Source organism: Salmo salar, chromosome 16, assembly GCF_965601325.2.
Source record: "Salmo salar chromosome 16, fSalSal1, whole genome shotgun sequence".
NCBI classification, from domain to species: Eukaryota; Metazoa; Chordata; class Actinopteri; order Salmoniformes; family Salmonidae; genus Salmo; species Salmo salar.
This window is the reverse complement of record NC_138306.1, coordinates 7,919,793-7,946,893: the sequence shown is the minus strand read 5'-3', so window position 1 is coordinate 7,946,893 and position 27,101 is coordinate 7,919,793. Positions and strand designations below refer to the sequence as shown.

Genomic DNA, 27,101 nt, shown 5'->3' with positions numbered 1-27,101 from the left:
TTGAAGTGGCTAGTGATTTCAAGTCTATGTATATGGGGCAGCAGCCTCTAAGGTGCAGGGTTACGTAACCGGGTAGAAGCCGCCTAGTGATGGCTATTTAACAGTCTGATGGCCTTGAGATAAAAGCTGTTTTTCAGTCTCTCGGTCCCAGCTTTGATGCACCTGTAATGACCTCGCCTTCTGGATGATAGTGGGGTGAACAGGCATTGTCTCGGGCATTTGTTGTTCTTGATGATATTTTTGGCCTTCCTGTGACATCCGGTGCTGTAGGTGTGCTGGAGGGCAGGTAGTTTGCCCCCGGTGAAGTGTCGGGCGGACCCACCACCCTCTGGAGAGCCCTGCGGTTGCGGGCGGTGCAGTTACCATACCAGTCAATGATACAGCCCGACAGGATGCTCTCAGTTGTGCATCTGTAAAAGTTTGTGAGGGTTTTAGGTGCCAAGACAAATTTCTTCAGCGTCATGAGGTTGAAGAGGCGCTGCTGCACCTTCTTCACCACACTGTCTGTGTGGGTGGACCATTTTAAATCGTCAGTGATGTGTACGCCGAGGAACTTGAAGCTTTCCACCTTCTCCACTGCTGTCCCGTCGATGTGGATAGGATCGTGCTCCCTCTGATTTTTCCTGAAGTCCACGATCAGCTCCTTTATTTTGCAGACATTGAGTGAGAGGTTATTTTCCTGGCACCACACTCCCAGGGCCCTCACCTCTCTGTAGGCTGTCTTGACATTGTTGGTAATCAAGCGTACTACTGTTGTGTCTGCAAACTTGATGATTGAGTTGGAGGTGTGCGTGGCCACGCTGTCATAGGTGAACCGGGAGTACAGTAGTGGGCTGAGCACGCACCCTTTTGGGGCCCCTGTGTTGAGGATCAGCAAAGTGGAGGTGTTGTTTCCTTCACCACCTGGGGGCGGCCCGCCAAGAAGTCCAGGACCCAGTTGCACAGGGCGGGGTACAGACCCAGGGCCCCGAGCTTAATGATGAGCTTGGAGGGTACTATGGTGTTGAATGCACATGCATACAAACACACACACTATAACATACGCACTATACATACAGATGGATTTAGTACTGTAGATATGTGGTAGTGGTGGAGTAGGGGCCTGAGGGCACACAGTGTGTTGTGAATGTATTGTCATGTTTTTTCAATTGTATAAACTGCCTTAATTTTGCTTGACCCCAGGAAGTGCTGCTTTGGCAGCAGCTAATGGGGATCCATATTAAATACAAATGCTGAGCTATAGTCAATTAACAGCATTCTTACATAGGTATTCCTCTTGTCCAGATGGGATAGGGCAGTGTGCAATGCGATGGCAATTCCATCGTCTGTTGATCTATTGGGGAGGCAAGCAAATTTAAGTGGGTCTAGGGTGTTAGGTAAGGTAGAGGTGATATGATCTTTAACTAGCCTCTCAAAGCACTTCGTGATGACAGAAGTGAGTGCTACGGGGCGATAGTCATTTAGTTCAGTTACCTTTGCTTTCTTGGGTACAGGAACAATGGTGGACATCTTGAAGCATTTGGGGACAGCAGACTGGAATAGGGAGAGATTGAATATATCCTAAAGCGTTTGGTAGGTCCAACAGTCAATTTCATCACTCTACTAAAGGTGCAGTCAGTCACAGTAACAAAAAAAGAAGGCTGTTAAGGGTGGATCTCCCTTTCCTGGGGACCCAAAGGGGTGCACAGTTGTGACCCGTTTAAGGAAACTAGGCGTATGTCGTATTTTTTATTTGTATCAAAATGTGTTTTTTGGCAGAAAGGCCTTCTGGAACATGTGAACGTTCATGTGCCTTAATAACAAACTTGTATGCCATCTGTAAATACGAATACATTTTGTTAAATTACGAGCCTTGTTGGTTAAGCAACAGAAAAAGTCAGCAACCTTCCCACTAGCCATGATTGGCTGAGATAATGAGTGGGCTGGACATGCCGAGAGGAGTTCGGATTGGTCTGCCATATAGAGACTTCTGTCTATTTGAGCTGGTCAGTCTGTGTTGGTAATCCTGTCGAACGCGACTTTAAAAAATATTTTATAGTGTAGTGGAGGTGCATACGTGTTGCTCTCCACTTTCTGGAGGAACGAGTTTTTAAATCAGTGGAATTAGAGTATGACAGCTAAGGAGATGGAGAAAACACCTGTCTCCGGATTACATCTTCAAACTAAGGGAAACCGTGGCATAGCATCCGTGATAGGGAGACGCATCCATCATGCATGATGATGTATATGGGTAAGATAGTCTAGCTAGCTACATTTTCAGATATTACACGTTTCTAATTTTGACAAAGTGGTTTCATTTCAAGCTAAAGTGTACTGTTAACTAGCTAGCTAACATTAGCTGGCTGGCTCCCTAGCTAATGTTACGTGTATGACGTTTTTATTTGTATCCCAGAGCCATTTGCTTTGCTAGTTAGAGCCTAATGTTAGCTAGCTAACATTGAACCATGTTGGTTAGCTCCGAGCAGATTCATGCATGTTAGTAACGACATGATTTGGCACTATGTTCATTGTTGTTTACCTAGCTAACGTTAGTTGGCTGGCTCGTTAGCTAACGTTACATGACGTGTGTGATCTTATATGTTGTTTACCTAACATGTCTTAAGCTAAAGTGTACAACACCCATTGAATATGGCCGGTGTCAGTAAAAGTTGGCAAAAAAGTGTAATGAGGTTGTTGCCAGCAGAGCTGGTTAAGCTGTTTTCATCTTATGCAGAGGTAAATAAATCATCGGCCAGAGTGTTAAGTGAACGCTCCGCGAGCGAAACGATATGGGTGCGGCTAAAGCTTAAGAGGGTGTGAACTATGCTTAATGGGTGTAGACAAAGAAGAGCTCTTCACTAGATACCAAAACATTCAGAGGCTATTCTCTCAAAGTGAGTTTACATGTTTATCAACTTTAAAAGCAGAATTACTTTCCCATTGTTTCTAAAAAATGCAGTGTATGATATACCATTTTGTAGCTCTGTGTCTCTGGTTTTATCCAATGTAAAAAACAACATTTCAAATTTTGCTACATAAGACCAAATCCGGGAGGATAGTCATATTTTAGTTTTTGCCCTGAAACTAAAACTAATTAATTCTAATGAAAAGCTTGATTATAAGTGTGTTACTTTGTTAGTGCGAGAGCAAAAACTAAAATGTGCACCCCTTTGGGTCCCCAGGACTAGGATTGGGAAACACTGCCTTAGCATTCTAGCACTTTCAAATGTGCCTTTGTTATTTTCTCTGAGAAATATCTTCCTCGTTGCCTGAAAGGCAGAGTTACACTGACATTTAATCAGGGATTATGTCTTAGCCTAGGAGAGAACATTTGTATCTTCTGGGTTTTCTCATGCCTTGTTTCCTCTGGATTTTAACTGTTGTTTTACTTTTCTTTCTGTTTTCTTTCCTCTTGACAGTTTGTGTGCTGTATACACAAGGAATCGCCAACAGGGAATGGAGAGAGGTGAGTTGAGGTGAGGGGGGAGAAGGTCCAAGAATCCCTTGGAAGTCAGAGTATTGCCTAATTCATTTAAAATCAATACAAACCAGTGTCTTCCTCCCTCCCTCTTTCTTCATAGTTTAGTCGGACAGAGATGATAAACAACACCCTGAATCCAGACTTTGTCCGAAAATTCATCCTGGACTATTTCTTTGAAGAGAGACAGAATCTACGATTTGACCTGTGAGTTAAGACCGTTCTTAACGTGTGTGTGTGTGTGTGTGTGTGTGTGTGTGTGTGTGTGTGTGTGTGTGTGTGTGTGTGTGTGTGTGTGTGTGTGTGTGTGTGTGTGTGTGTGTGTGTGTGTGTGTGTGTGTGTGTGTGTGTGTGTGTGGGAGCATGTTTGGGTGAGAGAGAGTGGTGCTGATAAGTTCAAGTTGAGTTAAGAATAAAATATGTATCATGTGTGAGAAGGGAGATGTCAATGTTCACCTTTTAAATAAAAAAACAAATTACATTTTATTAGTCACATACGCCGAATAAAACAGGTGTAGACCTTACAGTGAAATGTTTACTTACAAACCCCTAACCAACAGTGCAGTTTCAAAAAATACAGTTAAGAATAAGAGATAAAAGTAACAAGTAATTAAAGAGGAGCAGTAAAAAATAACAATATATACAGGGGGGTGCCGGTACAGAGTTAATGTGCGGGGGCACCGGTTAGTTGAGGTAGTATGTACATGTAGGTGGAGTTAATTAAAGTGACTATCAAACAGGCAAAGCATCAACAGAGAGTGGCAACAGAGAGTGGCAGTGGTGTGGAGAGGGGAGGGGGGGCAATGTGAATAGTCTGGGTAGCCATTTGACTAGATGTTTAGGAGTCTTATGGCTTGGGGGTAGAAGCTGTTTAGAAGCCTCTTGAACCTAGACTTGGCGCGCCGGTACCGCTTGCCGTGTGGTAGCAGAGAGAACAGTCTATGACTAGGGTGGCTGGAGACAATTTTTAGGGCCTTCCTCTGACACCGCCTGGTATAGAGGTCCTGGATGGCAGGAAGCTTGGCCCCAGTGATGTACTGGGCCGTTCGCACTACCCTCTGTAGTGTCTTGCGGTCGGAGGCCGAGCAGTTGCCATACCAGGCAGTGATGCAACCAGTCAGGATGCTCTTGATGGTGCAGCTGTAGAACCTTTTGAGGATCTGAGGAGCCATGCCAAATCTTTTCAGTCTCCTGAGGGGGAATAGGTTTTGTCGTGCCCGCTTCACGACAGTCTTGGTGTGCTTGGACCATGTTAGTTTTTTGGTGATGTGGACACCAAGGAACTTGAAGCTCTCAACCTGCTCCACTGCAGCCCTGTCGATGAGAATAGGGGTGTGCTTGGTCCTCTTTTTCCTGTAGTTCACAATCATCTCCTTTGTCTTGATGACGTTGAGGGAGAGGTTGTTGTCCTGGCACCACACGGCCAGGTCTCTGACCTCCTCCCTATAGGCTGACTCGTTGTTGTCAAATTGTTGACAAATTGAATGATGGTATTGGAGTCGTGCCCGGCCGTGCAGTCATGAGGGAATAGGGAGTACAGGAGGGGGCTAAGCACGCACCCCTGAGGGGCCCCTGTGTTGAAGATTAGTGCGGAGGGTGTGTTGTTACCTACCCTTACCACCTGGGGGCGGCCCGTCAGGAAGTCCAGGATCCAGTTGTAGAGGGAGGTGTTTAGTCCCAGGGTCCTTAGCTTATTGATGAGCTTTGAGGGCACTATGGTGTTGAACGCTGAGCTGTAGTCAATGAATTGTCAGGAATTTCTTCGTCGGAGGACGATATAGCGAAATCGTCGTCTGAAAATGTGGACCAATACGCAGTAGAGTTGGTGTTCATTTTCTTAATTTATTAAAGAACGTTGAACACGAGAAAACAAGAAAACAATAAGCACGACGAATGACAGTTTTGCAGGCTATACATACGCAGTGCAAAAACAATCTCCCACAACAGACAAACACAAACACACCCTCATATATGGGACTCTCAATCAAAGGCAAAGAGACAACACCTGCCTTTAATTGAGAGTCCCAACCCCAATGAACCCAAACATAGAAACAGACACACTAGACTCAACATAGAATTACATAAACATAGATCATAAACCAAAACCCGGAAATAATAAATCAAACGCCCTCCTAACTAACACACCACCCTGAACCACATAAAACAAATACCCTCTGCCACGTCCTGACCAAACTAAAATGACAATTAACCCTTATACTGGCCAGGACGTGACATGAATAGCATTCTCACATAGGTGTTCCTTTTGTCCAGGTGGGAAAGGGCAGTGTGGAGTGCAATAGAGACTGCATCATCCGTGGATCTGTTGGGGCGTATGCAAATTAGGGTGCGTCTAGGGTTTCTGGGATGATGGTGTTGATGTGAGCCATGACCAGCCTTTCAGAGCACGTCATGGCTGCAGACGTGAGTGCTACGGGTCGGTAATAATTTAGGCAGGTTACCTTAGTGCCTGCCTGTGCCCATGAACGCTAAGGTGGTCTGCTTGAAACATGTTGGTATTACAGATTCGGACAGGGAGAGGTTGAAAATGTCAGTGAAGACACTTGCTTGTTGGTCAGTGCATGCTCGCAGTGTACGTCCTGGTAATCCGTCTGGCCCTGCGGCCTTGTGAATGTTGACCTGTCTAAAGGTCTTACTCACATCGGCTGTGGAGAGCGTGATCACACAGTCTTCCGGTACAGCTGGTGCTTTCATGCATGTTTCAGTGTTATTTGCCTCGAAGCAAGCATAGAAGTAGTTTAGCTCATCTGGTAGGCCCATGTCACTGGGCAGCTCTCGGCTGTGCTTACCTTTGTAGTCTGTAATGGTTTGCAGGCCCTGCAACATCCGACGAGCATCAGAACCGGTGTAGTACGACTCGGTCTTAGTCCTGTATTGACACTTTGCCTGTTTGATGGTTCGTCGGAGGGCATAGCGGAATTTCTTATAAGCTTCCAGGTTAGAGTCCTACTCCTTGAAAGCGGCAGCTCTAGCCTTTAGCTCAGTGCGGATGCTGCCTGTAATCCATGGTTTCTGGTTGGGGTATGTACGTACGGTCACTGTTGGGACGACGTCATTGATGTACTTATTTATGAAGCCATTGACAGATGTGGTGTACTCCTCAATGCCCTTGGAGGAATCCCGGAACATATTGTCACGACTTCTACTGAAGTTGATGCCCCTCCTTGTTCGGGTGGTGTTCGGCGGTCGACGTCACCGGCCTTCTAGCCACCATTGATCAGTTTTTCATTTTCCATTGGTTTTGTCTGGTCTCTTTACACACCTGTTTCATATCCCAGTAATTATATGTTGTGTATTTAACCCTCTGATTCCCCTCATTTCTCTGTCGGTGACTGTTTGTTTGTTATGTACGTGTTGTTTCTATATCGGTGTGCGACGGGTTATTGTTTTACCCGGATTCTTTTCTACGTTGGTTTTGGAAATAAATATTCCATTTTTAAACCACTGTTTTCTCCTGCGCCTGACTTCCCTGCCACCTACATACACGGACTATGACACATATTCCAGTCTGTACTAGCAAAACAGTCCTGTAGCATAGCATCTGCTTCATCTGACCACTTTTTTTATTGATTTAGTCACTGGTGCTTCCTGCTTTAATTTTTGCTTGTAAGCAGGAATCAGGAGGATAGCATTTTGTTCAGATTTGTCAAATGGAGGGTGAGGGAGAGCTTTGTATGCATCTCTGTGTGTGGAGTATAGGTGGTCCAGAGTTATTTTCCCTCTGGTTGCACATTTAACATGTTGATAGAAATTAGGTAAAACTGATTTAAGTTTCCCTGCATTAAAGTCCCCGGCTACTAGGGGCGTCGCCTCTGGGTGAGCGTTTTCTTGTTTGCTTATGGCGGAATACAGCTCATTCAGTACAGATGAAAGCTCTCTCGGGAGGTAATGTGGTCTGCAGCTTTTCATGAGAAAGTCTACCTCAGGTGAGCAATAGCTCGAGACTTCCTTAGATATCGTGCACCAGCTGTTGTTTACAAAAATACATAGACCACCGCCCCTTGTCTTACCAGACACCAGCTGTATGTTGATATTGCCGTCGTTCAGCCACGACTCCGTGAAGCATAAAATGTTACAGTTTTTAACCTCTATGGGACCGGCGGGACGAATTCGTCCCACCTACGTAACATCCACTGCCAGCCTGTGGCGCGATTTTCAAAATCTTCAAAATCCTATTACTTCAATTTCTCAAACATATGACTATTTTACAGCCATTTAAAGATAAGACTCTCGTTAATCTAACCACACTGTCCGATTTCAAAAAGGCTTTACAACGAAAGCAAAACATTAGATTATGTCAGCAGAGTACCAAGCCAGAAATAATCAGACACCCATTTTTCAAGCCAGCATATAATGTCACCAAAACCCAGAAGACAGCTAAATGCAGCACTCACCTTTGATGATCTTCATCAGATGACAACCCTAGGACATTATGTTATACAATACATGCATGTTTTGTTCAATCAAGTTCATATTTATATCAAAAACCAGCTTTTTACATTAGCATGTGACGTTCAGAACTAGCATACCCCCCGCAAACTTACGGGGAATTCGCTAACATTTTACTAAATTACTCACGATAAACGTTCACAAAAAGCATAACAATTATTTTACGAATTATAGATACAGACCTCCTCTATGCACTCGATATGTCCGATTTTAAAATAGCTTTTTGGTGAAAGCACATTTTGCAATATTCTAAGTACATAGCCCAGGCATCACGGGCTCGCTATTTAGACACCCGGCAAGTTTAGCACTCACCATAATCATATTTACTATTATAAAAATGTCATTACCTTTTGTTGTCTTCGTCAGAATGCACACCCAGGACGTCTACTTCAATAACAAATGTTGGTTTGGTCCAAAATAATCCATCGTTATATCCGAATAGCGGCGTTTTGTTCGTGCGTTCCAGACACTATCCGAAATAGTAAAGAAGTGTCGCGCGCTTGGCGCAATTCCTGACAATAAAATTCAAAGTATTCCATTGCCGTACGTCGAAGCATGTCAACCGCTGTTTAAAATCAATTTTTACGTCATTTTTCTCGTAGAAAAGCGATAATATTCCGACAGGGAATCTCCTTTTCGGCAAACAGAGGAAAAAATCCCAAAGGCGGGGGCGGTCGGGGTCACGCGCATAAGCTAGTGTCTCTTGATGGGCCACTTGAGAAAGGCGATAATGTGTTTCAGCCTGGGGCTGGAATGACGACATTCTCTTTTTTCCCGGGCTATGAGAGCCTATGGAAGACGTGGGAAGTGTCACGTTAGAGCAGAGATCCTTAGTAAATGATAGAGATGGCAAAGAAGTTCCAGAAATGGTCAGACAGGCCACTTCCTGTAAAGGAATCTCTCAGGTTTTGACCTGCCATTTGAGTTCTGTTATACTCACAGACACCATTCAAACAGTTTTAGAAAATTTAGGGTGTTTTCTATCCATATGTAATAAGTATATGCATATTCTAGTTACTGAGTAGGAGTGGTAACCAGATTAAATCGGGTATGTTTTTTATCCAGCCGTGTCAATGCTGCCCCCTAGCCCTAACAGGTTAATGTCCCTTTGGTAGTTTCATCTTTCCAATAACTCGTCCATTTTATTGTCCAAAGATTGCATGTTTGCGAGCAGAATTGAGGCGAGTGGAGGTTTATTCGATCGTCTCCTACTCCTCAGAAGGCAGCCCGCCCTCCGGCCTCTAGTTCTCTGCCTCCTCTTCACGCAGATCAATGGGGTCAGGGCTTGTTCCCGAGGGAGCCGTATATCCTCCGCCTCGGGCTCGTCAGAGTCGTGAAACAGGTTTTTATATAACTTTTTTCTACATTTCGGTATAAATTCACCATTATGGGATGTTTTGGAACATAATACGTTCATGGGGCAAAATAAGATTTTAGACAGACTTTAAAAAATAACAGTTATGAGACGTGAATATGATGCTGTTTGTTTAAGAGCTATGCGGTAAACAGAGGTACATGTTCATTTTCTGCCGCGTGTGTGTGAATGCCTGCCTGGGTGTTTGGTCAGTGAAACTATGAGTAAGTTTGAGAGACAGAGAGAGCGTGAGGGTATGCGTGTGTTTGGGTTACAGAGGGAGTGATAAGGAAAAGAAGATGGCGTGTGTGTTTGTAGCTTTGCTCTGTTGTGAGTGGGTGAGCATCAGGCTGTATTACCATCTACACTGATGGCCTTCCAACGGCTCTTAGCAAAGAGCCAGCGGCCGAGGCTCTGCCACACTGACATTTTACATTTGAGTAATTTAGCAGGCGCTCTTATCCAGAGAGCATTACAGTTAGTGTATTCATATTAATATAGCTAGGTGAGACAACCACATACAGTTGAAGTCGGAAGTTTACATACACCTTAGCCAAATAGGGCTAGGGGGCAGTATTGACACGGCTGGATAAAAAACGTACCCGATTTAATCTGGTTACCACTCCTACCCAGTAACTAGAATATGCATATACTTATTACATATAGATAGAAAACACCCTAAAGTTTCTAAAACTGTTTGAATGGTGTCTGTGAGTATAACAGAACTCAAATGGCAGGTCAAAACCTGAGAGATTCCTTTACAGGAAGTGGCCTGTCTGACCATTTCTGGAACTTCTTTGCCATCTCTATCTTTTACTAAGGATCTCTGCTCTAACGTGACACTTCCTACGTCGTCCATAGGCGCTCAGAGCCCGGGAAAAACCTGAATGTCGTCATCCCAGCCCCCAGGCTGAAACACATTATCGCCTTTCTCAAGTGGCCGATCAAGGGACTCTGGGCTTAGGCGCGTGACCTGGCCGCCCCCGTCTTTGTGATTTTTTCCTCTGTTTGCCGAAAAGGAGATTCCCGGTCGGAATATTATCGCTTTTCTACGAGAAAAATGGCATAAAAATTGATTTTAAACAGCGGTTGACATGCTTCGAAGTACGGTAATGGAATATTTAGAATTTTTTTGTCACGAATTGCGCCATGCGCGCGACCCTTCTTTACCATTTCGGATAGTTTCTGGAACGCACGAACAAAACGCCGCTATTCGGATATAACGATGGATTATTTTGGACCAAATCAACTTTTGTTATTGAAGTAGCAGTCCTGGGAGTGCATTCTGACGAAGACAACTAAAGGTAATCAAACTTTTATTATAGTAAATATGATTATGGTGAGTGCTAAACTTGCCGGGTGTCTAAATAGCTAGCCCGTGATGCCTGGGCTATGTACTTAGAATATTGCAAAATGTGCTTTCACCAAAAAGCTATTTTAAAATCGGACATATCGAGTGCATAGAGGAGGTCTGTATCTATAATTCTTAAAATAATTGTTATGCTTTTTGTGAACGTTTATCGTGAGTAATTTAGTAAAATGTTAGCGAATTCCCCGGAAGTTTGCGGGGGGTATGCTAGTTCTGAACGTCACATGCTAATGTAAAAAGCTGGTTTTTGATATAAATATGAACTTGATTGAACAAAACATGCATGTATTGTATAACATAATGTCCTAGGGTTGTCATCTGATGAAGATCATCAAAGGTTAGTGTTGCATTTAGCTGTCTTCTGGGTTTTTGTGACATTATATGCTAGCTTGAAAAATGGGTGTCTGATTATTTCTGGCTTGGTACTCTGCTGACATAATCTAATGTTTTGTTTTCGTTGTAAAGCCTTTTTGAAATCGGACAGTGTGGTTAGATTAACGAGAGTCTTGTCTTTAAATAGCTGTAAAATAGTCATATGTTTGAGAAATTGAAGTAATAGGATTTTTAAGGTTTTGAAAATCGCGCCACAGGCTTCAAGTGGCTGTTACGTAGGTGGGACGAATTCGTCCCGCCTAGCCCATAGAGGTTAAACTCCGTTTTTCAATTCCTGACATTTAATCCTCGTAAAAATTCCCTGTCTTAGGTAAGTTAGGATGACCACTTTATTTTAAGAATGTGAAATGTCAGAATAATGGTAGAGAGAATGATTTATTTCGGCTTTAATTTCTTTCATCACATTCCCAGTGGGTCAGAAGTTTACATACACTCAACTGAGATAGGTTTGTAGGCCTCCTTGCTCGCACATGGTTTTTCAGTTCTGCCCACAAATTTTCTATGGGCTTGAAGTCAGGGCTTTGTGATGGCCACTCCAATACCTTAACTTTGTTGTCCTTAAGCCATTTTGCCACAAATTTGGAAGTATACTTGGGGTCATTGTCCATTTGGAAGACCCATTTGCGACCAAGCTTTAACTTCCTGACTGATGTCTTGACATGTTGCTTCAATATATCCACATCATTTTCCTCCCTCATGATGCCATCAATTTTGTGAAGTGCACCAGTCCCTCCTTTAGCAAAGCACCCCCACAACATGATGCTGCCACCCCCGTGCTTCACGGTTGGGATGGTGTTCTTCGGCTTACAAGCTTCCCCCTTTTTCCTCCAAAATAACGATGGTCATTATGGCCAAACAGTTCTATTTTTGTTTCATCAGACCAGAGAACATTTCTCCAAAAAGTACATTCTTTGTCCCCATGTGCAGTTCAAACCGTAGTCTGGCTTTTTTATGGCGGTTTGATAGCAGTGGCTTCTTCCTTGCTGAGCGGCCATTCAGGTTATGTCGATATAGGACTCGTTTTTACTGTGGATATAGATACTTTTGTACCTGTTTCCTATAGCATCTTAACAAGGTCCTTTGCTGTTGTTCCGGGAATGATTTGCACTTTTCGCACCAAAGTACATTAATCTCTAGGAGACAGAATGCGTCTCCTTCCTGAGTGGTATGACGGCTACGTAGTCCCATGGTGTTTATACTTGCGTACAATTGTTTGTACAGATGAACCTAGTACCTTCAGGCATTTGGAAATTGCTCCCAAGGATGAACCAGATTTGTGGAGGTCTGCTATTTCTTTTTCTGAGGTCTTGGCTGATGTCTTTTGATTTTCCCATGATGTCAAGCAAAGAGGCACTGAGTTTGAAGGTAAGCCTTGAAATACATCCACAGGTACACCTCCAATTGACTAAAATTATGTCAATTAGCCTATCAGAAGCTTCTAAAGCCATGACATAATTTTCTGGAATTTTCCAAGCTGTTTAAAGGCACAGTCAACTTAGTGTATGTAAACTTCTGACCCACTGGAATTGTGATACAATGAGTTATGAGTGAAATAATCTGTCTGTAAACAATTGTTGGAATGATTACTTGTGTCATGCACAAAGTAGATGTCCTAACCGACTTGCCAAAACTATAGTTTGTTAACAAGACATTTGTGGAATGGTTGAAAAACGAGTTTCAATGATACCAACCTAAGTGTATGTTAACCTCTTGGGGCTAGGTGGGACGCTAGCGTGCCACCTGTGGTGCACTCCATCAACAGCAGGTGCATTTCAAGAGCGGCAAATTTGAATCCAAATAAATGTCAAAATTCAAATTTTTCAAAAATACAACTATGTTACACCATTTGAAAGATAAACATCTCCTTAATCTAACCACGTTTTACGATTTCAAAAAGGTTTTACGGCGAAAGCATAAATTTAGAGTATGTTAGGACAGTACATTTACAAGAGTTGTGTGTAATGTTTTGTCAAGTCAAAGACAGGGTCACCAAAACCATAAAACCAGCTAAAATGATACACTAACCTTTTACAATCTCCATCAGATGACACTCCTAGGACATTATGTTAGACAATGCATGCATTTTTAGTTCTATCAAGTTCATATTTATATACAAAAACAGCGTTTTACTATGGCATTGATGTTGAGGAAATCGTTTCCCTCCAATAACCGGCAGTCAAGTCAGCGTCACAAATTAAATAATTAAAATTAGAAAACATTGGTAAAATATTATATTGTCATTTAAAGAATTATAGATTTACATCTTTTGAACGCAATCAACTTGCCAGATTTAAAAATAACCTTACTGGGAAATCACACTTTGCAATAATCTGAGCACTGTGCCCAGAAAAATACGCGTTGCGATACAGACTAGACGTCATGTTGGGGAGATCTAAAATCGAAAATACTATGTAAATAATCCATTACCTTTGATTCTCTTCATCAGATGTCACTTCCAGGTATCACAGGTCCATAACGAATGTAGTTTTGTTCAAAAAAGCTCATCATTTATGTCCAAAAATCTCCGTCTCGTTAGCACATGATGTAAGCCAGCCGGACTTCTCGTCATGAACGAGGGGAAAAAATATATTTCCGTTCGTTCAAACATGTCAAACGTTGTATAGCATAAATCATTAGGGCCTTTTTTAACCAGAACATGAATAATATTCAAGGTGGACGAATGCATAGCCTTTTATAACGTATTGGAACGAGGGTACCCAACATGAAGTAGCGCGCCAGGTGTCTAATGGGACATCACCGTTCCATGGCTCTTGTTCGGTCAGATCTCCCTCCAGAAGACTCAAAACACTTTGTAAAGGCTGGTGACATCTAGTGGAAGCAATAGGAAGTGCCAAAATATTCCTAAACCCCTGTGTTTTTCAATGGGATAGGTTTAAAGTCAATACAACACATCAGGTATCCACTTCCTGTCAGAAAATGTCTCAGGGTTTTGCCTGCCAAATGAGTTCTGTTATACTCACAGACACCATTCAAACAGTTTTGGAAACTTTAGAGTGTTTTCTATCCATATATAATAAGTATATGCATATTCTAGTTACTGGGTAGGATTAGTAACCAGATTAAATCGGGTACATTTTTTTTATCCAGACGTGCAAATGCTGCCCCCTAGACCCAACAGGTTAACTTCCGACTTCAACTGTATCATAGACATTTTATTTGCCGGGGGAATAAGACTGAATGAGATGTCTTATACCTCTTGTAGGGGTGGGATGGTTAAGAGACAGAGGTGGCAGTGCTAGGGTAGGAATGTAAGGTTTGAGCATTGCCTGAAGGTAGAGAGAGCCAGTTCCTCTTGCTGCTTTGTAGCCAAGCACCATGGTCTTCTAGTAGATGCGAGCTTCGACTGGAAGCCAGTGGAGAGTGCATAGAAGCAGCGTGACATGGGAGAACTAGGGAAGGTTGAACACCAGGCGGGCTACAACATTCTGGATAAGTTGCAGGTGTTTGATGGTACAAGTGGGAGGCCCGCCCAGCCAACATAGAGATGCAGTAGTCCAGACGGGAGATTACAAGTCCCTGGATTAGGACCAGCACCTCTTCCTGTGTGAGGGAAAAATTGTACTCTATGGATGTTGTAGAGCATGAACCTGCAGGAGTGAGTCACTGCTTTTATGTTTGCCGAGTATGTTGTCCAGGGTCACGCCAAGTTTATTTGTACTCTGGAAGGGGGAAAATGTGGAGTTGTTCACCGTGATGGAGAAGTCTTGGAGCTGGCAGGCCATCTCTAGGAGGAAGAGCAGCTATGTATATCCTCACTAGTCACAGGATTTCATCTGGAGAGAGAGGGGAGAAAGAGGTCAAGGCGTAGGGTACCTCTGTGTGAGTGAGGGCAGTGGACTCAATAGGCTGAGTGAATAAGGAGCGGATGTCGTCGACATTCTTTCCAAAGTGGTTGACAAAGTTGTCCAGGGAGAGGGAGGTGGGGGAGGATTAGGGAAGGAGGAGAAGGTGGAAAAGAGTTTCCCTGTGTTAGAGGCAGAGGCTTGACATTTTGAGTGATAGAAAAGCTGCTTTAGCAGCAGATACAGAGGAAGAGAAGGTAGAGAGGAGGGAGTGGATGGATGTAGTTTACCTCCGGGAATGTCGTTTTTCCTCCATTTCCTCTCCGCTTCCCGCAGCCCTGTTCTGTTAGCATGAAGTGAGTCAGTCTGCCACTGAGTTGGGAGGGCCAAGCTGGCCGGGAGAAAAGGGGACAGTGAGAGTCAAAGGGTGTGAAAAGGGAGGAGAGTAGGGTCGAAGAGCCAGTCAGGAGACAGGAGGATTTAGCAGAAGGGAGAGATGATAGGATAGAAAGAACGAAGATTGCAATGTTGCATTACCATCTGGTCAGGGGCTGACTGGGTAGGTGTGGAGGAGAGATGGAGAGAAAATAAACAAAGTAGTGATCAGAGACCTGGATGGGGGTTGCAGTGATATTAGTTGGCGGACAGGATCTAGTAAAGATGAGGTCAAACGCATTACCTGCATCGGGAGTGCGAGGGGACTGGGAAATGGTGAGATCGAAAGATGTAAGAAGGGGAAAGAAATTAATCAAAAGTAGACGTCGGGAGGTTGAAGTCGCCCAGAACGATAAGTTGTGAGCCATCATCAGGAACTTAGCTTATCAAAGTGTCAAACACACTGAGGAACTCTCCAAGTGCACCTGGTGGATGGTAAATGACAACAATGTTAAAGGGATACTTTGACTGAGATGAATTTGTGGATACCATTTTTACCCATAGACTTCCAGTAATTCCACTAACGCTAGTTAGCATTGGCTCGCGAATCTAACTCTGACTGGACACATAGACATAAAAATGGTATTCACGAGTTCATCTTTCTCTGGGGAAGCAGACAAAGAGGGCCTCATAAACAAAATCCAAACGTATTTTTTAAGCTTGAGTGGTCAATTGACAGTGACCGCATGGAATGCAAATGAGGAGATGGACAGGTGAGCAAGGGGAAAAAGAGAAAATCTACACTTAGGAGAAATGAGTTGCCCTGTGCCACCACCACGACGACGACTAGATGCGCACAGACTATGAGAAAATGTGTAGTCAGATGAAGAGCGAACAACTGGAATAACAATGTTCTCTGGGGTAATCCATGTCTCCATCACGACTGAACTCGGCCTTGTTGATTGCAGACTTGCAGTTCCAAACGCTGCTGGAGACCAGGAATTCCACATGGGTTGTGTGCGCAGTGTACACTAAATTAGAAGGGTTGCAGCCACAGGGTGGGGAGAGTCTGTAAAATCTACAGGGAGAGGAGCAAAGAGGTATAGAAAACATGCACATAGTTGACAAAGCGACAAAAGAGTGCAATGAGGTCATCTGAAAATAACTAGGTAAGATACTAAAGTGAGAGAGTGATGTGAAGCCTTCCTCGTATTCCTTCCTCATAAGGAAGTGTGTGTGACACACACACATTTATCCAACAAGGAAAGCAGCCTGCCACACACGCTCAGCCGCCCGGGGGCATCCTCTCTGACAAACTCTCTCACATCAAATCAAATCAAATTTTATTAGTCACATGCGCCGAATACAACATGTGTAGACCTTACTGTGAAATGCTTACTTACGAGCCCCTAACCAACAAAGCAGTTTAAAGAAGGTGCGTTTGTGTGTGGGTGAGATGGAGCATGTGCAGCCAAATGCATGTAGGTGTGTTTTTTCTCCTCATTAAATGAATAATTTATGAATATTTGTGAGTGACCGAGGCAAAGACGAATAGAACATTACGCACACCTGTGCATTCTGCCGTCGGCGGGCCGGTTGCGTATCAATGTTCCCTTGTCTTATGGAATTACATTTGTACCAACATGGTATTGGATCATCTCTCTCCTTCTCTCAGCTGCTTGGGTGTTGGATCTCTTTTTATCTTACATGGCACTCTGTCTGTACAGAGAAACAGATACCATCACACCTGCACACACACACACACACACACACACAAGCACACACACCTGCGCATGCACGCGCTCATTAAACACACACACAGTGGAGACATCGGAGCAATGGATTAAGGAAGGGATATACTGTACTGCAATAGAATTGCTCTCAGCATCTTTCTTTTTGAAAAGCTTCAGCACACAGGTTGCACTTGTTTTTTTAAATAGTTTATGTAGAACCTCCATTCTTGCTACGTCTGAGTGTTTATAACCATTGTCAATGACTGCTGAGACTTTTTGTAAAATAGTACAATGATTTTCCGCAAACAGTGATTATACGTAATTTTCTGTTTCTGTCCAGGTACGACCTCGACTCGAAGAGCGACAACCTCTCTAAACATGTGAGTTGCCTTTTCCATCTCGTGTGTAACCACTCTCACTGTTTAGTAATGATCTCATGGTAGAAATACAGATATTCTCTAGACATCCTTCCAGTCCCAAACCATATTACAGACATGAAGCCAGGTTACCTCTCCAGCAGTGTAGCCTCAACTCCAGCTCCTCAGCCTCAGCTCCAGCCCCAGCTCAGAAATTCCATAATTTAGTGTTTTGTTGATGGTGGTGCAAAACGCTGTCTCAGGCACTGCTCCAGAATCTCCCATAAGTGTTCAGTTGAGATCTGGTGACTGAGACGCGCGCGCGTACACACACACTTTCAACCCCCTATGTTCCTTTGAGACCTCTCTTTCAAAGTCACTGAAATCTGTTCTTCTAGTCAAGGTAACCAAAATAATGGGCAACTGGGCATTTTTACACATGACCCTTAGCATGATGGTTTGTTAGTTATCTCAGTAACCCCGCCTCTGTGGAAGAACCTGGTTTCAATATACTTTTGTATCCCTAATTTACTCAAGTGTTTGTTTTATTTTGACAGTTACCTGTATACTGTGTATGATACAACAAAATAATAATATAAGCCGAAGGGATACTTCTCTCCAAAGGGACTCTGTACCTTTTTTCTATGTGTATGGGATCTATGTGGGAATCGAACCTACAACCGTGGCATTGATAGCGCCAACCTCTTACCAATTGAGCCAGATCAAATGCTGTATTTCCCATTGTTTGAGCCATTGTGTCATTTACATTTTTTTATGCAACCTTCATTTAACTAGGCAAGTCAGTTAAAAACAAATTATTACAACGACGGCCTACCCCGGCCATACCTGGACAACGCTGGGCCAATTGTGTGGTGCCCTATGGGACTCCCAATCACGGCCGGATGTGATACAGCCTGGATTTGAGTCAGGGACTGTAGTGACGCCTCTTGCACTTAGACCGCTGCGCCACTCGGGAGCCCAAATGGTTGTAAGGGCTTTTATAAGGCACTGCATTTCATATCTCCCGGCTAGCTGAAGAGGTCCATCAGCCAATTCTTGGGCTACAATACCTATTTTGCCAATTGGCCTGGACCATTTTACTGCCGACACGGAGCCCCGCCAATCCATCACGACTGGTCTGCCGACGTAAACGTCCGAGGGGGTTTCAACAGGCTCCTCCGTCGCGACATCCCCTGAAGGCCCATCTGCTAGCCCCGGCCCGCTAGCTGTCTGAATCACCATGTCTCCAGCTCGCCTAGCTACTTACTAGACCCTATAATCACTCGGCTACGCATGCCTCTCCATAATGTCAATATGCCTTGTCCATTACTGTTTTGGTTAGTGATTATTGTCTTATTTCACTGTAGAGCCTCCAGCCCTGCTCAATATGCCTTAGCTAGTGCTTTTGTTCCAACCCCCACACATGCTGTGACCTCATCTGGCTTAAATGGCGCCTCTAGAGACAAAACCTCTCTCATCGTCACTCAATGCCTAGGTTTACCTCCACTGTATTCACATCCTACCATAGCCTTGTCTGTACATTATGTCTTGAATCTATTCTTCCGTGCCCAGAAATCCGCTCCTTTGACACTCTGTTCCGAACGCACTAGACGACCAGTTCTTATACCTTTAGCCGTACCCTTAACCTACTCCTCTGTTCCTCTGGTGATGTAGAGGTTAACCCAGGCCCTGCAGCGCTTAGCTCCACTCCCATTCCCTGGGCGCTCTCATTTGTTGACTTCTGTAACCATAAAAGCCTTGGTTTCATGCATGTTAACATTAGAAGCCTCCTCCCTAAGTTTGTTTTATTCACTGCTTTAGCACACTCTGCCAACCCGGATGTCTTAGCTGTGTCTGAATCCTGGCTTAGGAAGGCCAACAAAAATCTTGACATTTCCATTCCTAACTACAACATTTTCCGACAAGATAGAACTGCGGAGTTTCAATCTACTGCAGAAATAGCCTGCAGAGTTCTGTCATACTATCCAGGTCTGTGCCCAAACAATTTGAGCATCTACTTTTAAAATCTTTGCCGTAAAATGCAAAAACTTCAATTTTTCAAACATATGACTATTTTACACCATTTTAAAGACAAGACTCTCGTTAATCTAACCACACTGTCCGATTTCAAAAAGGCTTTACAACGAAAGCAAAACATTAGATTATGTCAGCAGAGTACCCAGCCAGAAATAATCAGACACCCATTTTTCAAGCTAGCATATAATGTCACATAAACCCAAACCACAGCCCAAATGCAGCACTAACCTTTGATGATCTTCATCAGTTGACACTCCTAGGACATTATGTTATACAATACATGCATGTTTTGTTCAATCAAGTTCATATTTATATCAAAAACCAGCTTTTTACATTAGCATGTGACTAGCATGTGACTAGCATACCCACCGAAACTTCCGGTGAATTTACTAAATTACTCACGATAAACGTTCACAAAAAACATAACAATTATTTAAAGAATTATAGATACAGAACTCCTTTATGCAATCGCTATGTCCGATTTTAAAATAGCTTTTCGGTGAAAGCACATTTTGCAATATTCTGAGTAGATAGCCCGGCCATCACAGGTTAGCTATTTTGACACCCACCAAGTTTGGTACTCACCAAACTCAGATTTACTATAAGAAAAATTTGATTACCTTTGCTGTTCTTCGTCAGAATGCACTCCCAGGACTTCTACTTCAATAACAACTGTTGGTTTGGTTCCAAATAATCCATAGTTATATCCAAATAGCGGCGTTTTGTTTGTGCGTTCAAGACACTATCCGAAGGGTAAAGAAGGGTGACGCGCCCGGCGCGTTTCGTGACAAAAAAAATTCAAAATATTCCATTACCGTACTTCGAAGCATGTCAAACGCTGTTTAAAATCATTTTTTATGCGATTTTTCTCGTAAAAAAGCGATAATTTTCCGAGAAACCCTGTTTTCGTTCAAAGACGAAAAAATAAAAACATGGAGTCTTCTCGTGCACGCGCCCCCAGTCTCATTGTTCTCAGATCGACCACTATCCAAATGCGCTACTGTTTTTCAGCCATGGCCTGCAAAGTCATCATTCAATGTTCTGGTGCCTTCTGAGAGCCTATGGGAGCATTAGAAAATGTCACGTTATGCCAGAGATCCCCTGTTTTGGATAGAGATGATCAAGAAGGCCAAGAAATAGTCAGAGAGAGCGCTTCCTGTTTGGAATCTTCTCAGGTTTTGGCCTGCCAAATGAGTTCTGTTATACTCACAGACACCATTCAAACAGTTTTAGAAACTTTAGGGTGTTTTCTATCCAAATCAAACAATTATATGCATATTCTAGTTACTGGGCAGGAGTAGTAACCAGATTAAATCGGGTACGTTTTTTATCCAGCCGTGCAAATACTGCCCCCATCCCCAACAGGTTAAAGAGAATGTGTTCTCTGTCAGCTTACCTGGTAAAATAAGGGTTAAATAAAAATGTCCATTGCTTGGGTTTCTTGGCCCAAGCAAGTCTCTTCTTATTGGTGTCCTTTGGTAGTGGTTTCTTTGTAGCAATTCGACCATGAAGGCCTGATTCACGCAGTCTCCTCTGAACAGTTGATGTTGAGATTTGTCTGTTACTTGAATTCTGTGAGGCATTTATTTGGGCTGCAATCTGAGTTGCAGTTATCTCTAATGAATTTATCCTCTGCAGCAGAAGTAACTCTGGGTCTTCCTTTCCTGTGGCGGTCCTCATGAGAGCCAGTTTCCTCATAGCGCCTGATGGTTTTTGCGACTGCTCTTGAAGAAACGTTCAAAGTTCTTAGTTTTCCGCATTGACTGACCTTTATGTCTTAAAGTGAACTATCATTTCTCTTTGCTTATTTGAGCTGTTTTTGCTATAATATGGACTTGGTCTTTTACCAAATAGGACTATCTTCTGTATACCACCCCTACCTTGTCACAACACAACTGATTGGCTCAAACGCATTACAAAGGAAATCATTTCCACAAATTAATTTAACAAGGCACACCTGTTAATTGAAATGCATTCCAGGTGACTACCTCATGAAGCTGGTTGAGAGAATGTCAAGAGTGTGCAAAGAAAATTCTACAATGTAGAAAATAGTAAAAAAAATTAAGAAAAACATTTGAATGAGTAGGTGTGTCTAAACTTTCGACTGGTACTGTATATTCTCGTTACCTCTCATTCACAGGTGTCCATTTCAATGAACTTGGGCGTACCTGGAACTACTACCACTCTCGTTGTCAGAGTCAGAGAATGCATTTGGTATCATGGCTGCAAGGATAAGGATTCTTGGTCGTCCAATCGAGTGTAGCCCTGAAAAGGCTAAGGGCAATCTCCAAGTTCCAGAGCGACATTTCTTGCAAGTTGAAGGATCCCCCCCGGACATGTGCCATGGCAGGAAGACGTGGTTAGGAGAGGACAACTCAACCCAAGGCCAAGCAGTCATGCAGAAAAGGCCTTTGTTTGAACTGCTCACACACACCCCTAGCTGGACACACAGACCCAGTTCTTTGTGTGCACTGTGAACCAAAGTACATTTGTCCTAAAATTTTGAGTTTTAATCTTGTTAATAAAATGGAACCTGATTCTATGACGTCTCAGTGAGCAGTAATTTAGATTAGATTGAACAACACCAAGTAGAAAGCCTGTGAAGTCTGTGGCACTTCTGGACATTGTCAGCACTTGCACTTGCTGTTCAAATAGAATGCATTGAAACACCTTGTATTGAGATGAAGAAATGCCAACAGAGCTTTTTCAGCACACAAAAATAAACCTTTATTCTTGCTTATGGGCTCTGAAAGTAAACCACAATACAACAGTGTCTGAGAACAGACAAGTAAACAAGTGTCTATGGAATAAAATGTAAGTCAGTATAGTTACAAATATTTCTGAACAATATTACAGTGTCTGCTATGAACAGACATGTGAACAACAAAAGTGTCTATGGAATCAAATGAAAGTCTAGTGTCTGGCTCCAGAGATGTCAGAACAACAACAGAACAAGTTTATTTCACTGTGTTCCCAGTTGTTCGGTCCATGTCCACTTCTTGAAGTTATACACAATCTCATGCAGCTGGTGATCTAATTCCTGCCAGAGTTTTGGCGAGAGTTCATCCATGAAATCAGCTATAGGTGCCAGGGGTCCTGTGGAGAGGATGAGAAGAGGGGTGGGGAAATTAGGAGTGCCTGGAGAGCAATGTGCATGGTGAGGCGAGGAGGAAAAAGGACAACAGAAGAGAGGAAAGGGGATCAGAGTAAAGTAGGAGTCTGAAAGTATTTGTATTTACCTCTGGGACAAGTCTTCAATCATTCGCAATGCCTTTGTGAGTGATGTGTTAAGTGCTGAGTCTGCAGGTCCTTTCTCCCTTCTTCTCACACCCCTGCTACTTCTGCTGCTGTTCTGTGGCATTGGTGAGGAGCAAGCCAGTGGAGTAGGTCTTGGAGGTGAGCCCAGGATAGAGCTTCCCAGATCCTGCATGGGGATTGTTTCTAATTCTGCACTGCAGCTCAGTGCGGGAGATGGGCTGGTGCCGATGACCAGTCAATACTGGGGGCAGATGCTTGGGCCAGTCAATAGGCAGTGCTGGGGTGCAGAGAACAAAACCAGGTGCTCTCTCCATTCACTGGTGTTTGTGAATGGAGAGAGCACCTGGTTTTGAGAGCACCAGCCTTTCCAATGACGTCTCCACTGCTGCCCTTGTTTCTTTTCTTTGCCTTGAAAAACTTGTTGCGAAACCTACCCCACTTTTTCGAACAAGTAGTTTGTTCGGATCCCAGTGTCTCCTCAATCTCCCTACATGAATTTGCATTTACATGTTGGTCTTTATATAATGCACGGCTAGAATTGTAGTGGCGAAGATATTTCTGTACCTACTCGGTCAATCGATGCTCGAAGTTGTCGTTCGCCATGTTGAATCCTCGCTGAGTTTCGGGCTGAACCTACAAGAAGAAGAAACTTGCGTCACCCCTACAGTTGACTAATCACGGACAAAGGGGCATAGACTTCGCCTTCCAAACTTTGGCTGGCCTTGAGAAAAATATTTGATTGCCAGCACAGCTGACAAAGCCCTAGCTGAACACCAAAATGAACAATATAATATATGCATAAACTGTTCCGAACTGTTTAGGTTGGGAAGCATGCCCCGCCTATAGCCTAGCTGAGACTAGGCCTATTCTCCGGTTCTGATGTGTACAAACCTGTCCGTCTTTGCCTCTACTGGAAAGCTCACCACCACCTTTAGCCCGTCCCACATATTAGTGACACCATAGTAAATAAAATATACACTGAAGAAGGGATGGCTGTTTTCCACACTCTCTCTTTCCAAAGAAGAGCAATGGGCCCAAGTTGCACGGTGGGACAAGGGGAGAGGAGTGATAAACACCGACAGGCAGAATAGATCCTGGGAGCAGCTTTCTGCCCGCTGGACCAAACACAGCTCATCTGTCAAGTGAATTTATTATACACAGAGCAGAACCAGGCTGGGCCCAGTAGCATAGTACAAGTCCTCACTCTTTTGAGTCTCAACACACTGAGTTTAATTTCATGGCCCCAGCCCAAAGAGCCTGTGCGAACAACATCATGCATACAAAACTAAACAATACAATACTACCCTCTCTACTTGTGGGAGCCACCACACTATGTTGGGCAGAGAGAGAGAGACTCAAGACCCTCTGTCAGTGTCAAATGGTAAAAGCTACATAGCTTTCACACCTTCCATGGCCTCACATCTTCCAGTTGGTTAGGGCATGACGGGGCGCCTACTGTACAAGACCAGGTTGTAGGTTTGATTCTCACTTGGGAACAATGTGTTAACTGTATGTGTTACCTGTAAGTCAGTGAGAACGAATGCATCTATAAAATTACCTTATTTATTATTAGGCTTTTTTCATCACGTATCAATGTCATTCTTCATCCCATATGCTCATAGGATTTAACAGAGAAGCTTTGAAAAAAATATTTAGTCGAAACGTAAATATCCTAGGAAATGATCTTGGGCTGTGGCATGGTGGGGGCTAAGCCAGGCTAAGCCAAGCTAAACCAGGGGTTTGGGAGATAGATGGAGGAAGATTGGAAAGCATAGCTGGAATCAGGTTTACCTTTTTCCATTTGAACCTCCTTGATCTGCTCGCATAGCGTTTGTGCTCATTACGTTCTGAAAATCGTACAAAAAATGTATATCAAATGTGTTTTTTGTCATCTTATCTTTTGGGCCATTTCTCTCACTCACTGTGTGTGTGTGTGTGTGTGTGTGTGTGTGTGTGTGTGTGTGTGTGTGTGTGTGTGTGTGTGTGTGTGTGTGTGTGTGTGTGTGTGTGTGTGTGTGTGTGTGTGTGTGTGTGTGTGTGTGTGTGTGTGTGTGTGTGTGTGTGAGGACTTCCTGGGCCAGGCATTCTGTACCCTGGGGGAGGTGGTGGGCTCCATGGGAAGCTGCATGGAAAAACCTCTCATGTAAGTAATGTACTGTACCGTTCTGTCTACCCTTTACCCTATTGTTGCTATTTTTGGCCTATTTTGTCCTCATTATTAAAAGCCAGGCCCAAGATGCCACATAATTTACATGGTTTAAAGGGTTCTATTTTATTTGAAATTTTGCGTCGTTGGTATTCCATTGATGTACAGTATATTCCACATTGGGGCCAATATCACTGCAATTCCAGTCAATTAAGGAAATAGACTGATCATTAATAACATGATTCCCAATACACTACCCCACTTTGAGAACTCTTTGTTGTTGGCTATGCAAGGTTACCGCAAATTAATGTTGAGCATTAAAAGAATCCTGTTCGTGCCTATTTAATGAAACTCAGTTGTGGTACAATGCATTCGGAAAGTATTCAGACCCCTTGACTTTTTCCACATTTTGTTACATTACAGCCTTATTCTAAATATTATATATTTTTTTATGTTCCTCATCAATCTACACACAATACCCCATAATGAGAAACCAAAAACAGGTTTTTCGAAATTTTAGCAAATATATAAAAAACATTTAACTGAAATATCACATTTACATAAGTGTTCAGATCCTTTACTCAGTACTTTGTTGAAGCACCTCTGGCAGCGATTACAGCCTCGAGTCTTCTTGGGTATGACGCTACAAGCTTTGCACACCTGTATTTGTGGAGTTTGTCCCATTCTCTACAGATCCTCTAAATCTCTGTCATATTGGATGGGGAGCATTACTGCACAGCTATTTTCAGGTCTCTCCATAGACGTTCGATCGGGTTCAAGTCCGGGCTCTGGCTGGGCAACTCAAGGACATTCAGAGACTTCTCCCGAAGCCACTCCTGCGTTATCTTGGCTGTGTGCTTATGGTCATTGTGCTGTTGGAAGGTGAACATTCGCCCCAGTCTGAGGTCCTGAGTACTCTGGAGCAGGTTTTCATCAAGGATGTCTGTACTTTGCTCTGTTCATCTTTGCCTCGAAACTGACTAGCCTCCCAGTCCCTGCCGCTGAAAAACATCCCCACAGCATGATGCTGCCACCACCATGCTTCACCGTAGCCAGATTTCCTCCAGACGTGATGCTTGGCATTCAGGCCAAAGAATTCAATCTTGGTTTCATTAGACCAGAGAATCTTGTTTCTCATGGTCTATGAGTGTCTTTAGGTTCCTTTTGGCAAACTCCAAGCGGGCTGTCATGTACCTTATACTGAGGAGTGGCTTCCGTCTGGGCAATCTACCATAAAGGCCTGATTGGTAGAGTGCTGCAGAGATGATGTCCTTCTGGAAGGTTCTCCCATCTCCACAGAGGAACTCAATAGCTCTGTCAGAGTGACCATTGAATTCTTGGTCACCTCCCTGACTAAGGTCCTTCTACCCCAATTGCTCAGTTTGGCTGGGCAGCCAGCTCTAGGAAGAGTCTTGGTGGTTCCAAACTTCTTCCATTTAAGAATGATGGAGGCCACTGTGTTCTTGGGAACCTTCAATGCTGCAGACATTTTTTGGTACCCTTCCCCAGATCTGTGCCTCGACAAAATCCTGTCTCTGATCTCTACGGACAAATCCTTTGACCTCATGGCTTGGTTTTTGCTCTGACATGCACTGTCAACTGTGGGACCTTATATAGACAGGTGTGTGCATTTCCAAATCATGTCCAATCAATTGAATTTACCACAGGTGGACGCCAATCAAGTTGTAGAAACATCTCAAAGATGATCAATGGAAACAGGATGCAACTGAGCTCAATTTCGAGTCTCATAGCAAAAGGTCTGAGTACTTATGTAAATAAGATATTTCAGTTTTTCTATTTTAATATATTTGCAAACATTTCTTAAAACCTGTTTTCGCTTTGTCATTATGGGCTATTGTGTGTACATTGCTGAGGAAAAACATTTAATTAATACATTTTAGAAGAAGGCTGTAACGTAACAAAATGTGTTCTGAATACTTTTGAAATACAAATAGAACGTAGGAATTCACTTAGATGATGACAGTTCTCTTTCTCATCCAGAAATGTTTTTTATATACTGTATGGGATGCCAACAGTGTTGTTGTTGCCAGCTGCTGTTTTTTACACAATGGGATAAGGAGGGGCTCCACTTACATGATGTTTCAGCATGTTTAAAAAATAACAAAGATGATTACACATCCTCAAGTGAATTATTATCAAGTTAAAAATACACATGCGTTAATTTGGGAGCCATGTCGTTATGTTAATCTGTGTCATATTGAGGCATGATTTATCAAGGAGCCAGGAGTCTTATTGAAAATTCCTCAAATTGACTAGAGTTGAAATTGAACTGGAACTACAAATGAACATTAACCACAGCACTTTTACATTGAAGAGAACTTAAATGTTGATT

At 43.2% G+C, this 27,101-nt stretch overlaps 1 protein-coding gene across 1 annotated transcript in view; it reads left to right on the top strand.

Annotated features, from left to right (window-relative positions):
• The window catches only part of LOC106573107 (copine-8), a 102,496-nt gene that overhangs the window by 37,536 nt on the left and 37,859 nt on the right, over positions 1–27,101 (top strand). Inside the window, exons 3-6 of the mRNA XM_082962494.1 lie at positions 3,399–3,445; positions 3,561–3,664; positions 17,292–17,331; positions 24,669–24,745. Of these exons, the coding sequence (XP_082818620.1) occupies positions 3,399–3,445; positions 3,561–3,664; positions 17,292–17,331; positions 24,669–24,745 (268 nt within the window). The remainder of the gene's footprint in view (positions 1–3,398; positions 3,446–3,560; positions 3,665–17,291; positions 17,332–24,668; positions 24,746–27,101) is intronic.